A 12,754-nucleotide genomic window follows, 5' to 3' on the forward strand; every position below is an offset into this window, starting at 1 on the left:
GAACTCGTGTCCCCTGCCTTGGCAGGTGGATTCTTAACCACTGGACCACTAGGGAGGTTCTCTCACCCTCTTTTGATGAGAGAGCTGTTAAGTGTGTGCAAGTCTGCAAGGTGCCATGTTTTCTTGCAGCCACTCCAAGCAAGCTGAGGGCAGAGGCCAGCACCCCGGCTTTGCCCAGATCGGCCCAAGAGCTCCCAGTGCCAGGACTCAGCCAGGCAGCCGCGATGCCGGTATGTGTGTGACCCCAAACTTTCCCCCTAGACTGTGCCACAGCACTGCAGGGGCCTGCCAGGCCACAGGACTGCGGGCGGTATCTTCCTAGAGAACGCGCTGTACTTAGAGATGGTGGGTGGCAGGCGGGGGTAGGAAGCTAAGTAGCTTAATTGGCAACTAATTTGAAACACTCTGATCCCAAAATTAACATGGATGTATATCTCAAAATCCAAAGGCGTTTTAAAGCTTGAAACTTCAAACCTGGGGGGGTCCCATCCACAGAGCCTCTGGGGGTACATGATCAGGACGTTCCCATTTTGGACCCTCATTCCCAGTGAAAATGTCTGAGAAGCTTGATGGTCAACCAAAATGTCCCTTGGCATATACTGGGTTGGCCAAAAAATTTGTTTGGGTTTTTCCACTCCATCTTATGCAAAAGCCAAATGAACTTATTGGTCAACCCAGAATCAGACAGCATCCTTCATATATGCCAGGCGTCTCCAGGACTCATTGGAAAAGACCCTGATGCTGGGAAAGATTGAGGGCAGGAGGAGAAGCAGATGACAGATGATGAGATGGTTGGATTGCATCACCGACTCAGTTGACGTGAGTTTGAGCAAACTCCCGGAGATGGTGAAAGACAGGGAAAGCTGCAGTCCAGGAGTCCCAAAGAGTCAGACATGACTGAGTGACTGAACAACCACAACTCCAGGATGTCAGGGAACGTGGCCTCCTGGAAAGCACACTGGCTGGATGCAGGGTCACTGTGTACGTGCCATACTCCAGTGATCCAGCACAAGCTGCCAACCGCACAAAACTCAGTGGCGTAAAGCTACCAGGATTTTCCATGTTCACGGATTCTGAGTCAGGAATTCAGAAAGGGCACAGTGGGAGTGACTCCTCTCTGGTGCCTGGTGTTGGAGGTCTCCCCATTCAGGGCTGGGAAGTGCATCCCCAGCTGAAGGTGGGCTCAGCCGAGAGCATCTTCTGTTGACCTGCATAGACGTCTCCATGCCATCCTCCCAGCAAGGCTCCTGTTCCAAGAGGAAGATTCTGGAGAGGGACCTCCCACGAGAGCCAAACAAGCCATGTGGCTTTCCGTGCCGTCCCCTTCAAGTCCCAATACATTACCTCCACCGTCCCTCTCGGTCAAAACAGTCACAAGCTCACCCATGGAGCGGGACTCAGACCTTGCTTGGAGGGGGGACGTGTCCCCAGATGTAGCGGCCACATTCAGATAGTTGCCAAGTACCTTCTTCCCATCCCTGGCTGACATTTTGGAGATGGGAGTGAAGTCACTGGGCTTTCCCGGTGGCTCAGCAGTAGAGAATCCCCCTGCAGTGCAGGAGTCACAGGAGACCTGAGTTCGATCCCTGGGTCGGGAAGATCCCCTGGAAGAGGGCATAGCAACCCACTCCAGTATTCTTGCTTGGGAAATCCCATGGACAGAGGAGCCTGGCAGGCTACAGCCCATGGGGTCACAAAGAGTCAGACACGACTGAGCAACTGAGCATGCATTAGGGGCCAAAACACGTGAGACTCTACCCTCTGAGCTCCTGGTCCTTGGAGACCACCTCTTTTCTTGAATACCTCTAAACCTTTCTTCATGGGCTTCCCAGGTGGTCAGTGGTAAAGAACCCACCTGCCAATGCAGCAGACACAGGTTCAGTCCTGGACTGGGAAGATCCCCTGGAAGAGGGAATGGCTACCCACTCCAGGGTTCTTGCCTGTTAAATCCCATGGACAGAGGAGCCTGGCTGACTACAGTCCATGGGATCACGAAAAAGAAACAACTTAGCAACTAAACAACAAACCTTTCTTCTGAAGTGCTCCTCAAATTTTCCACTTCTTCAGGAATACTGAAAATATAGTGTGCACAGTGAAGCGAAAAGGCTTGGACTCATGCCACCTGCTTCAAATATCACTCAGTTCATCCATTTAGTAGCTGTGTGACTCTCAGTAAGTTAACTAGCCTGTGTCTAGGTTTGGGAATAATCATAATACCTTCTAGCTTGAGAACTGAGTGAGTTAACACATCAAAGGCGCCTGGCAATAGTACCAGGTGGTGGCAGAGACTCTATAAATGGGCCACAGGTAGAAATAGTAACAGACGAGGAAGCTGAAACCCAGAGAGGTGGGCAGAAGAGCTATTTGGACTCAGGGCATCCAGTTCCAAGCCTGGCTTTCTAGCCACTGTACAAAACTGCTCTTCTGACAGCTGAGGGTGGCAGGGTTCCTCCACCCAATTGAGCAATGGAACACTATTGGGAGACTCAGCAGCAGCCCCTAGGACTCTCATTCAAAACAAGGCCTCCTGCTGCTCTGGTCCCAGTGCTGTCCTAGGGACAGTTTGCCACTGGAGCTGCTTTTCGTAGCCCCCAGGGCCTGGAGCAATGATGGAGTAGCTTCAGAAGGATCTTTTTACTTTTAAAAATTCTCAAGAGCTTCATGAAGCTGAGGGTTGCATTTCTCATTTCTACACACTGTTCCCTGCCCCAGTTCTAGTCCCCACCCGCCACGGCCCCCTGCCCACAAAGTTTGGGCAAGGCAGTGATAGAAAGCATGCCTCTGCATCTGTCCACGTTAGTGTGAGTGTTGAGCGGAAAGGCCACGCAGAGCCAACACTGGTTATGAGTCCACAATCTTTCCGCTGAGAAAGTATCAATTTAGGGAAAGACCAACCAAATCCACCAAGAATGGAGCCTAGAACAGGAGGGGAGGGAGGGTGGGGTGGGGTGGCAATGCCCAGCTCCGGCTGGTGGTAGTGATTCTGCAGAGTGCACCATGGTGGGAACGTCGGGCCCAAGTGGTCCCAGGACCCCCCACCCATCCAGCTATGTGTCAGCTCTGGCTCCATTCCCTGCAAGGGTAATAACCTGTGACCCCACCTTTTCAGGGGAACATATACCTGCCAGAAGTGAGCGATCCTCTCCAGGGCAAAAGGGCCTCCTTGAAGCCAGAGAGCCCAGCTGGCAGAGAGACGGCGCCCCATCCGTTCTGTAATAGCCCAGAAGCTTATATGTATCAAAGCCACCCTCCCTGTCTCCCCCAGGCCCCCCTGCCAGCCCCGGCATCCTGTGACCTCACACAGCAGCTCCTGCCTCAGACCATCTTGCAGAGCCCACCTGCCCCCGTGTCACAGGTGAGTCTGGGACTCAGGGCAAGGGAGACCCAGGGAGGCACTTCCTTGAGACAGGATGCTGAAATCCACTGGAGGGTGTGGGTACACTGGTGCCGACGTACGGGCTCCAGACCAAGGCCCCCAAAATGGGACTCTGCCTCCCCACGTGCAGGCGGGGCGTGCTGAGTTGCGGACCTGCCCCTTCCGCTGCCCTCTCCCCACTGTCCTCATCTCCATCCGTCCTCCCATTGATCTTCCCCGCATCTCTCTCCCAATCCTGTCAACAATCTTGCTTCATCCCTCGGCCACTTTCTGTGTTCCTCTCATTTTTCATGACTCCTGATCGGCCACAATATTTTAGAGAAGGTCTGAGTTAGGACAAATGTCATAGAAAGACTCTACAAGGATTTAAAAGCTCTGAGTCCAGTACTATAAATACCACATTAAAAAAAATAATAATAAAGGACCAGGGCTTTGCAGAGTAATTCCTGCTTTGTCTCAACAACAGTCAATGGTTACTATTTGGGTCAGTCAGGGAGTGAATGTGAGGAGGCAAGGATGCTTGTAACAGGGCCCTTGCTTTTGAACTCAGAGTTGAAGGGAGAGATGCTCATATGAACAGAGAAGCCACCATGCAGTGTGTTTTTACAGAACCAGTAAAAAAAAAAAAAAAAAATATATATATATATATATATATATATATGTATGTATATATATTCTGCCTGTGGAACTCCAAGAACAGTTGAGCTGACTGGTCAGATCTCAGATTTCAATTCTTTTATGGGATATTGAATTTTGCCCCCTCCCTGGCCACAAGAGGGTCCTGGGGGCAGTCTATCAACATGTGCTCCTGGCCATACTCTTGCCAAAACGTAGAGTCTGTCTTGCTGCCAATCTGGCACCACTGATGAAAATCTTTTCAGAACGTCTGCCTGTCCCATTAACAGCAGCCTCGTCTGTTTTCCGGGAATAGGAAAGACACATGCTAGCATGGGCCTCTTGCTAGAGTTAGACTAAAGTAAGGATATAAAACCAACCCATCCAGAATTGACAAACATGATCTCTATTCATGCTCATTAGGAAAAAAAAAAAAAAAGAATTATTTTTTTATCTTCAAATTCCCAAGGCACATTTGGTAGGAAGTAACTTCTTTATCCGCAGGCCCTTGAAATGAGAATTCCTTCAACTTGCGGGTCTTCCATAGGAAAGAATGTCTTTGTTTTACAATAAGTCATGGTGTGATGAAGGCCCTTTTGGAATTCCAATTTTTCATATATTAAACCTCATTTTAATTAACACTAACAGTTCTTAGTCTCTTAGGCATATTATACTTAATAGCTGTATTCTTTAAGAGGTTCTTGCATAATGTTGTCCTTTCATGTCAGACAGTTTTTCTCATGCCTACTCATGTGAAAAATGAGATTCTGCAGTTTTCTCTTTCCCCTCACTGATGTTATCATGTAAGGGGAAATAGAAAATAAAATCCAAACTCTAGGAAATTGGCTATCTGGGTAAGTGATGGTTTTGCTTCATGGTTGCTAACGTGTCTCTACGTTGGGATAAAACTCTTTATCGAAAAGGCCATGATCTAGAATATAACAAGACTGGAGACTGTTATACAGAGTGAAGTAATTCAGAAAGAGAAAAGCAAATATTGCATATTAATGTATATCGATGGAATCTAGAAGAATGGTACAGATGAACCTATTTGCAAGGCAGCAATGGAGACACAGACGTAGCGAGTGGACTTGTGGACACAGCAGGACAAGAGAGTGGGACGAATTGACAGCCTAGGCTGGAAATATACACACTACCATGTGTAAACTAGACAGCCAGTGGGAATTTGCTGTGGGACACAGGGAGCTCAACCTGGCGCCTGTGACAAGCTAGAGGGGTGGGATGGGGTAGCCAGTGTGAGGGAGGTTCAGGACGGGAGGGAACGTGTGTGTACCTATGATGATTCATGCTGATGTACGGCAGAAACCAACACACCATTGTAAAGCAATTATCCTCCAATTAAAAGTAAATAAGCTTTAAAGAAAAAATATAACAAGAGATTCATGTTTGAGGGTTCCTGGAATGCCTTAGGAAAATAAGAATAATACTAGAAGTAATTAACACTCATGAAATTTGGTGCTGGGCCCTCACCAATGACCGCCTCCACTCACTGTTTCCCTTGGGAGCCAAGGGGCCATCCAGACCATCCTCTCTGGACATGGTGTCATAGCCTGGACAGTCTCCAGACTTTAAGGAACCCAGCACAGGAGCTTTTGTCTTCTGTTATCTTAACTGAATACCTGATAGAACTTTTCTTTCTCGAGCGAATTATCTTTCAAAATCCTAGCTTGATATTTTGATCAGTGAGATTTCTGAGTGAGATTTTTTTGATACAGTTGGTTTAGAGCAGATATCTTTAAGCAAATGTTTAGCAGCAGATTTTCTTACCAATATTTTTTACCAAAGTGCAGTTGATGTACAATGTGTTAATTTCTGATATGCAACAAAGCAATTCACTTACATGTGCGTTCATGCTAAGTCGCATCAGTTGTGTCCAACTCTTTGCAGTCCTATGGACTGTAGCCTGCCAGGCTCCTCTGTCCATGAAATTCTCCAGGCAAGAATACTGGACCAGGTTGCCATTTCCTACTCCAGGGGATCTTCACAACCTAGGGATCGAACCTGCGTCTCTTATGTCTCCTACATCGGCAGGCAGGTTCTTTACCACTAGTGCCACCGAGGAAGCCCATATATGTATGTATATATTCACACTCCATATGAATTCCAAAGCTGGCCCTCCCAGACTAGAGTGCAATGAATTAGACCTGCAGGTCCCCATGGGCCTGAGAAAAGCTCACAGGAGAGTCCCTGGGCCACCCCCACCCTTATCCAGAACCCCTGCTCATGGGCAAGCTCCCCGGCAGTGGGTCACTCATTGCGGCAGTGGGTCAGGGGTGCTGCAAAGGGAGGGTAAGGCACTGAAAGTGAAAGTGCACAGGGCCACTCAGAGCAACAGCAATATCCGTCTGCATGGCTGAAATAGCACTCTCACTGGGTTCTGTGTCTTAACCCCACCTTGAAGTTTTCAGCACAGCTCAGCATGTTCCAGACCATCAAAGACCAGCTGGAGCAGCGGACACGCATCCTGCAAGCCAACATCCGGTGGCAGCAGGAAGAACTCCACAAGATCCAGGAGCAGCTCTGCCTGGTCCAGGACTCCAACGTCCAGGTGACGCCCCTTACTGGGCCAGCGGTCCCCCGGGCTCTGTGCTCCCCACCGCTGTGTGATGTGTCCTAATCCACCCTTTCAGGGCAGCCAGGACTCCCTCCAAGGTTCACTAGGCTGCCTTACTGTGCCCTGCCTCCTGGACAAACTGAAACCTCTACCAGTGAACTGCAAGTAATGAACCCCACCTCCATCATCCCCGCTCCAGGCCAAACGTAAAATTCACATGACAGCCTTTTCACTCACCCCTCACTCTGTTGGACACACATTTCCTGTGCTGCCTGCATTTTGTTTCATGTGTTTGGTGGTTAGTCACCCTTCACAGACACCAGCCTCCCTCCCATGGAGTTTTAAACTCCCCAGCACATGTGCAACTGCTTTCCGAGCACCCCTAGGCTGCTGACAAAGAGATGGTCTGCTGTTTGCTCTCATCCAAAGCATGAATGCAGGGAGACACGAATCTGTGCCCATTGCCCCCTGCAGGGGGGCGGCCTGGGAGCCAGAGACTGGAGGTCAGCACCCTGGCACCCACAGGACACCCCCATTGCAGCATGGCAATTGGGGTGCCCTCTGACAGCAGCTGCTTTTAATTGGACCCCACCCCAACCCAGCCCCAGATGTCACTTCTTTGAATCCTAACCAGAGATTCCTTTATGGAGGAAAAAACTTTATATATTGGATCTCTTTCAAGGTTAAATTATTTTTACCAAGTTTCATTTAAATCAGTCCAGGACTGTTTTTCTTCCAAAGCGCATTCTTTGGGCCCAGACTTTGATTGTAAATGTAGCCAGCCTTGGAGTCTGCCCTGAGTGAGGTAAGCCTTGGCACCCACCTAGGGGGGAACAGATGGAAGCAGAAGAGACCCCTGAGGGAAATGGCTAGGGTACTGACCCTGCCGTCCACTCCACCCCCCACACCCCCACCATCCACGCAACCTCTCCTGTGGACATAAGAACACCTTGAACTGAGATGAACACAGGATACTACAAAGGTGTTGAGCAGCCTGGAGACTCCTAGAGCCAGCCATCCTGCCTCCCTGGGTCCCCACAGATGTTCCTGGTGGGCTTTACATATGCTCTAAACCTGGGGCTGCCCTCTCTGCCCGGCCTGGCCCCTCCGGTCCCTTAAGGCAGAGGAGCCCAGTCAGGTGCACCTGCTTGGTGTCCCTGGACCGGCCACCACGCCCACAACCCTTCGCCCCGCCCACAGCCCTGTGCTCCGCCCACAGCCCTGTGCTCCGCGGACAACCCTATGCTCCCTCAACCTCCTGAGTGACATCCCTGAGTTGCCAAGGGACAATACAGCAGCATTTATATGAAGACACAAGGGGCCATCAAAGTGCCTTGATCTTGAGCCTCGTCAATCCAGGGTCCAGTGACTGGAATTCCTGACTCTAATGAATTGAATGGAATTTTTACATTAACAGGAAGGGGGCACTGAGCCAGAAACTGCTAAAAGCAAGGTGGGCGGATGAACATCCGCCTCAGAGCCCAGACTTCTCTATTTTCAAAGCTGAACTCTGAAGTAACAGAGAAACACGGCTCTCTCTTTTGCTCTCTGGTATGAAGCGTTATTATTTTTCTTCCTCCTGACAGTGCCTTTTGTTGACCCCCAAGGTCTAGCACCTGAGCTTTGTGAGCGATGACGTGGGCCCCAGGGCTCCACGTGTTATTCCGCTGGTTTCTTCCCTTGACCTTATCTCTGCAGTGGAATTTTCCAATGAGCTTGGAAATCCACAGTCAAACCAGAGAACGAGTCCTCAGAGTCTTTTTTCATGCTTTTTGCACGTTTAAGGATTTAAAGAGATACGTTCCGAAATGTTCAGCCAAAATGCGATGTTTAAAAAAAAAAATAAGTGAATCAAGCATACAAGATAAGCAAGTAAAAATTACTCCAATCCTCCCAAAAAATGTGGGAAGATAGATTAAATAAGAGCAAAAGGTGGATAATTGCTGAAGCCTAGCATTAATATATGGGGTTTCATTATACAGTATCTATTTTCTGTACTCCTGAAATGTTCTGTAATAACAAGTCTTTGTAAAGCTAAGTATATAAGAACAATGAAAACCACATGTGAGCAGTAGGATTAGTTTGGTGGAAAATTAAAGTTTGTTGTTTTTTTTTTCTCAGATGACTTTGCTCACTTGAATTAGGAAAATTTTTCCTCAGGCTTTCTATAAAACTGACTCCAGAGCACTGTTAAGAAGTCATCTTCTTAAGGCATACAGTTCTCCTTTACTGTCACTAAAGCAGGGGCGTAGACATCACAGTAGCAAATCCTACCCCTTCCCCACTCCCCCCATGTCCATTATTCCCAACTTCAGTGGACTTTTTCCTACCTATCCCGTTGGCTTGGAGCTTCATTGAGACTATGTGGGCCTGAGATGCTTGTTAAGTATTTTTTTTTTTTCCAGAAAATATTGGGTTATGAGGGAGACGTTCTCGGGGTGTGGTGTTTGCACCTAGATGGGATCATGAAGGGCGCCACATAGAGAGTTGTTCAGCTGAAAAGCTGTCACCCCTGCATCCTTGGGAGGTCACGTCTTAATTTATTTTTGAGAGCACTTGTGCCCTCTACTGGCAACGCCAAGAAACATGGAGAAGGACACCTGTGGCAATGGCAGATGTGTTCTCTGATTGGTTCTTTCATCCATCTTTCTATCCGTCCATCCTTCCACCCTTCCTTCCATCCCTCTGTCCACACATCTATCCATTCATCCACCATCCGTCCCCCCATCCATCCACACACCACCCACCCACCCCTCCACCCTTCCATCCATTCATCTATCTCGCAGACACCCAGTATGTTCCAGGCAATTTGTTAGGTATTGTGGGGGACACGGGAATAAGCAGAATCAGGTTTCTGCCCTCAGAGAACATACATCAATGGGACAGAGTAGCAGACCCAGCAGTCTCTGCCTTAACGCAAGCGTGAACGGTCTCCCTTCTTTGAGCAAAGCTTGATCTATTTGTTTGTTCGTTTATTTATTCTACTCATCGCTTCTACGTTGTTTTCTTTTCCTGTGTTTCGAGCTGTGTCTCCATTGCTGTGCTCAGGCCACTCCCCAGTTGTGGTGCTCGGGCTTCTCACCGCGGGGCCTGCTCTTGCTGCGAGGCTCTAGCGTGCGAGGGCTCAGTAGCTGTGGTGCACGGGCTTAGTCGCCCCATGGTGTGTGGGGTCTTCCCTGACCAGGGATCAAACCTGTGTCCCCTGCATTGGCAGGCAGATTCTTACTCACTGGACCACCAAGGAGGTCCTCAGATAGTTTTCATATGCCTACAGGGGCAAAGGAACAAAAGGAACTCCTTTCTTATTTTAAATATTGTTATATCCAAACATTTATTGAGCACCTAGGATTATGCCTCAGCAGAAGTCCCATGAAATCTTTTATGAGGTATATGGTGTTAATGTTACTCTTTTATTAATGAGGAAACTAACAGTCAATTTGAAGTTTTTGAAAACCGCCCAAGTTCATACCACTAGTATGTGGTGGGGTTGGAATTAAGTCTGTCGGATTTAAGCTAGATGATACTGCCTATCATAAATAAAGGTTGCATTTGTCTGAACTCTAATCAGAAGGTAAATTGTATCCCACCAGAAAAAATGTTTGTTATTTTGTTTGAATACTGGGTTTTTGCTGAAATGTAAATTACCTCGTGTGCTATGAATAAGCCAGCTCGCTGAGGTTGTGTAAAGCACCAATTATGAACGTTCGGGTATTGGATCTGAGAGGATGGAGACCCAGAAAATTCTTCTTAACTTCTAAAGTGAGAAAGAGTCAAAATGGCAGGTTATTCTGGTGGGTTGGAGCAGGAAGGAAAGTGGGGAGACCTGCCTGGTGCTGTGGCTGAAAGGGCATTAGACGGTCATCTTGCTCAGGGCTTGACACCCTATGGAGGAGATGCTGGAACTAACTGATTAAGCACCTCCCTGGCCTGAGTCCACAGCTGTCGTTCCAGAACCACTCTCACTCAGCATGCGTCAGCATGTCAGTTCCATACTGGGTGTGAGGTTATGCCACCCTGAATGCAGGAATTCGGGGTAAAGTTCCAGAATATCAGGGGGGAGAGTCTTTCAGCCCTAGAGCTAAGGATCTAAAATGGAGCGGGATGCTGCTTGCCAAGAATCTGATACAGATAATGGAAGTGAAAGTGCTGGCCGCTCAGTCGTGTCCGACTCCTTGTGACCCCCATGGACTATAGCCCTCCAGGCTCCTCTGTCCATGGGAGTCTCCAGGCCAGAATACTGGAGTTAGGCCATTCCCTCCTCCAGGGGATCTTCCTGAGCCAGGGACTGAACCCAGGTCTCCTGCATTCCAGGCAGATTCTTTACCGTCTGGGCCACCAGGGAAGCCCACGATACAGATAATACCAGTTTTTAAAGTCCAAGAGGAACTTTTGATAAAAACAGCTAGTCACAGGTCTTAAGTTTAAAGTATGATAGAAATTACTAAAGTTCTCTTTCTTAAACCTTTACAGTCAATCCACAGATTACATTTTATTTACAAATCTACTGATGTGACCAAAAATACCAGTGCTTTTACTTGTGTTCACATTCAATTAATTTATAAATTTAACAAATGGTAAATAACATTCATTATGAAAACCATTAATTTACAGATTTAATATAGCTTAACTTTTCAGACATTTCGTGTTCCTGGCTAGGCAGACTTATAAACCTAAGAAGTAAAATCTTTCTGGGCCCTTAAGGATTCCTCTTTAAAAAAATTTTATTTCTGTATTATTTCTGGCTTTTCTGGGGCTTTGTTGCTTCAAGCAGTCTTCCTCTAGTTGTGGCAAATCGGGGCTTCTCTTTCTTAGGGTGTGCAGACTCCTCATTGCGGGGGTTTCTCTCGTGGAACACAGGCTGGAGGTGCATGGGTTTCAGTAGCTGTGGCTTTTAGCCTCAGTAGTTGAGGCTCACGAGCTTAGTTATGCGATGAGGCAAGTGGCATCTTCCCAGACCAGGGATCGAACCTGTGTCCTCCGCATTGGCAGGCAGATTCTTTACCACTGAGCCAACAGAGAAGTCCTTAAGGAATTGTTTTAAATTGGATACACCAAATTTATAAACAAAGTAGACCAAGGTTCTCACAACCTTTTGAATACTCTTTACGAACTGGATCAAATTCTCTTAAACCTTTGCCATTAAAACTACCAGGCTGATATAGCTGTGCTTATTGAATGTCTGAGACATATTAAGTAACACATAGAGATTAGTGTGGTGACTGTAAAACCTTTTCTTAAACATCGTTTTAAAGCTCATGGACTTGATGTTATGTCATCCTTTGGACTGCCTTCCTGGAAATGCACAGGCACCTAGTTAACCAGGGCAGAACTGCCCTCTCAGCTGGGAGCTGGACGGATGATACAAACCATAGGATGGGTACAGATGGTGGTCACTGGTCAGAGATTCAAGCCCGGGCATAGCTCCTACTGCCAGGACAATGCGTCCCCCACTAGTCAACCAACCCTGTGCCACCATGATTGTGTTATTCCTTCCATTCACAAGAGGTTTCTCCTTCTAATAAGAAAGTGGCAAGCCAGTACAGACTAAATGAGCATGTCAAGCGGCATACCTGGATCTCAGCATCTTTCACCCTGTTAGACCCCCGTCACTAGACCGGAGCCTTCTTGCGGGCCAGGTCAGCACCCCTGCCACCGGCTGCCCCTCTCTGGCTCATGCACTCTGCTGGTGGCCTCCCAGGCACTCAGTGTCTCCACGTCTAGTGGGTGAACCTTCCCAGGCAGGTCAGCGTGAGTAAGAAAGCTGCCATTATGCCGGGGATAGGCAGGCCGTACAAAGAAGGTGCAGGCCCGTGAGGGCAGTGATCACAGCCTTACAGCATTTCTGTTGTGCTTCCAGATGTTTCTGCAGCCGCCAGATGGATCCCTGAGCTTCAGCAGTGCCCAGCGGCCGGAGACTCAGCAGCAGCTCCAGCAGAGGTCTGGCCCAGGTCCCCAGCTTGTGGCCAGCCCACAGCTTCCGGGGCAGATAGCCTCTGCCCAGGTCACAAACCAGCACCTGCTAAGAGAATCGAGTGTGATATCGACCCAGGTAAATGTGCTCATCTCCAGACTCACTCCCTGTCACCCGCGATGGTCTTCACGAACCAGCAATCTACTTCTCCTATGACCAGAACTGGATAATCATGATGTGGTTTTTCTTGTCTTTGTCACTTCCAAGTCCCAAGTTC

General features: G+C 48.3%; 1 protein-coding gene across 1 annotated transcript in view; it reads left to right on the forward strand.

The window, feature by feature from the left end:
* Positions 1-12,754, forward strand: part of NPAS2 (neuronal PAS domain protein 2) — a 100,644-nt gene that overhangs the window by 72,247 nt on the left and 15,643 nt on the right. Inside the window, exons 13-16 of the mRNA XM_052648228.1 lie at positions 130-230; positions 3,266-3,355; positions 6,414-6,560; positions 12,424-12,615. Of these exons, the coding sequence (XP_052504188.1) occupies positions 130-230; positions 3,266-3,355; positions 6,414-6,560; positions 12,424-12,615 (530 nt within the window). The remainder of the gene's footprint in view (positions 1-129; positions 231-3,265; positions 3,356-6,413; positions 6,561-12,423; positions 12,616-12,754) is intronic.

This window comes from Budorcas taxicolor, chromosome 11 (assembly GCF_023091745.1).
Source record: "Budorcas taxicolor isolate Tak-1 chromosome 11, Takin1.1, whole genome shotgun sequence".
NCBI classification, from domain to species: domain Eukaryota; kingdom Metazoa; phylum Chordata; class Mammalia; order Artiodactyla; family Bovidae; genus Budorcas; species Budorcas taxicolor.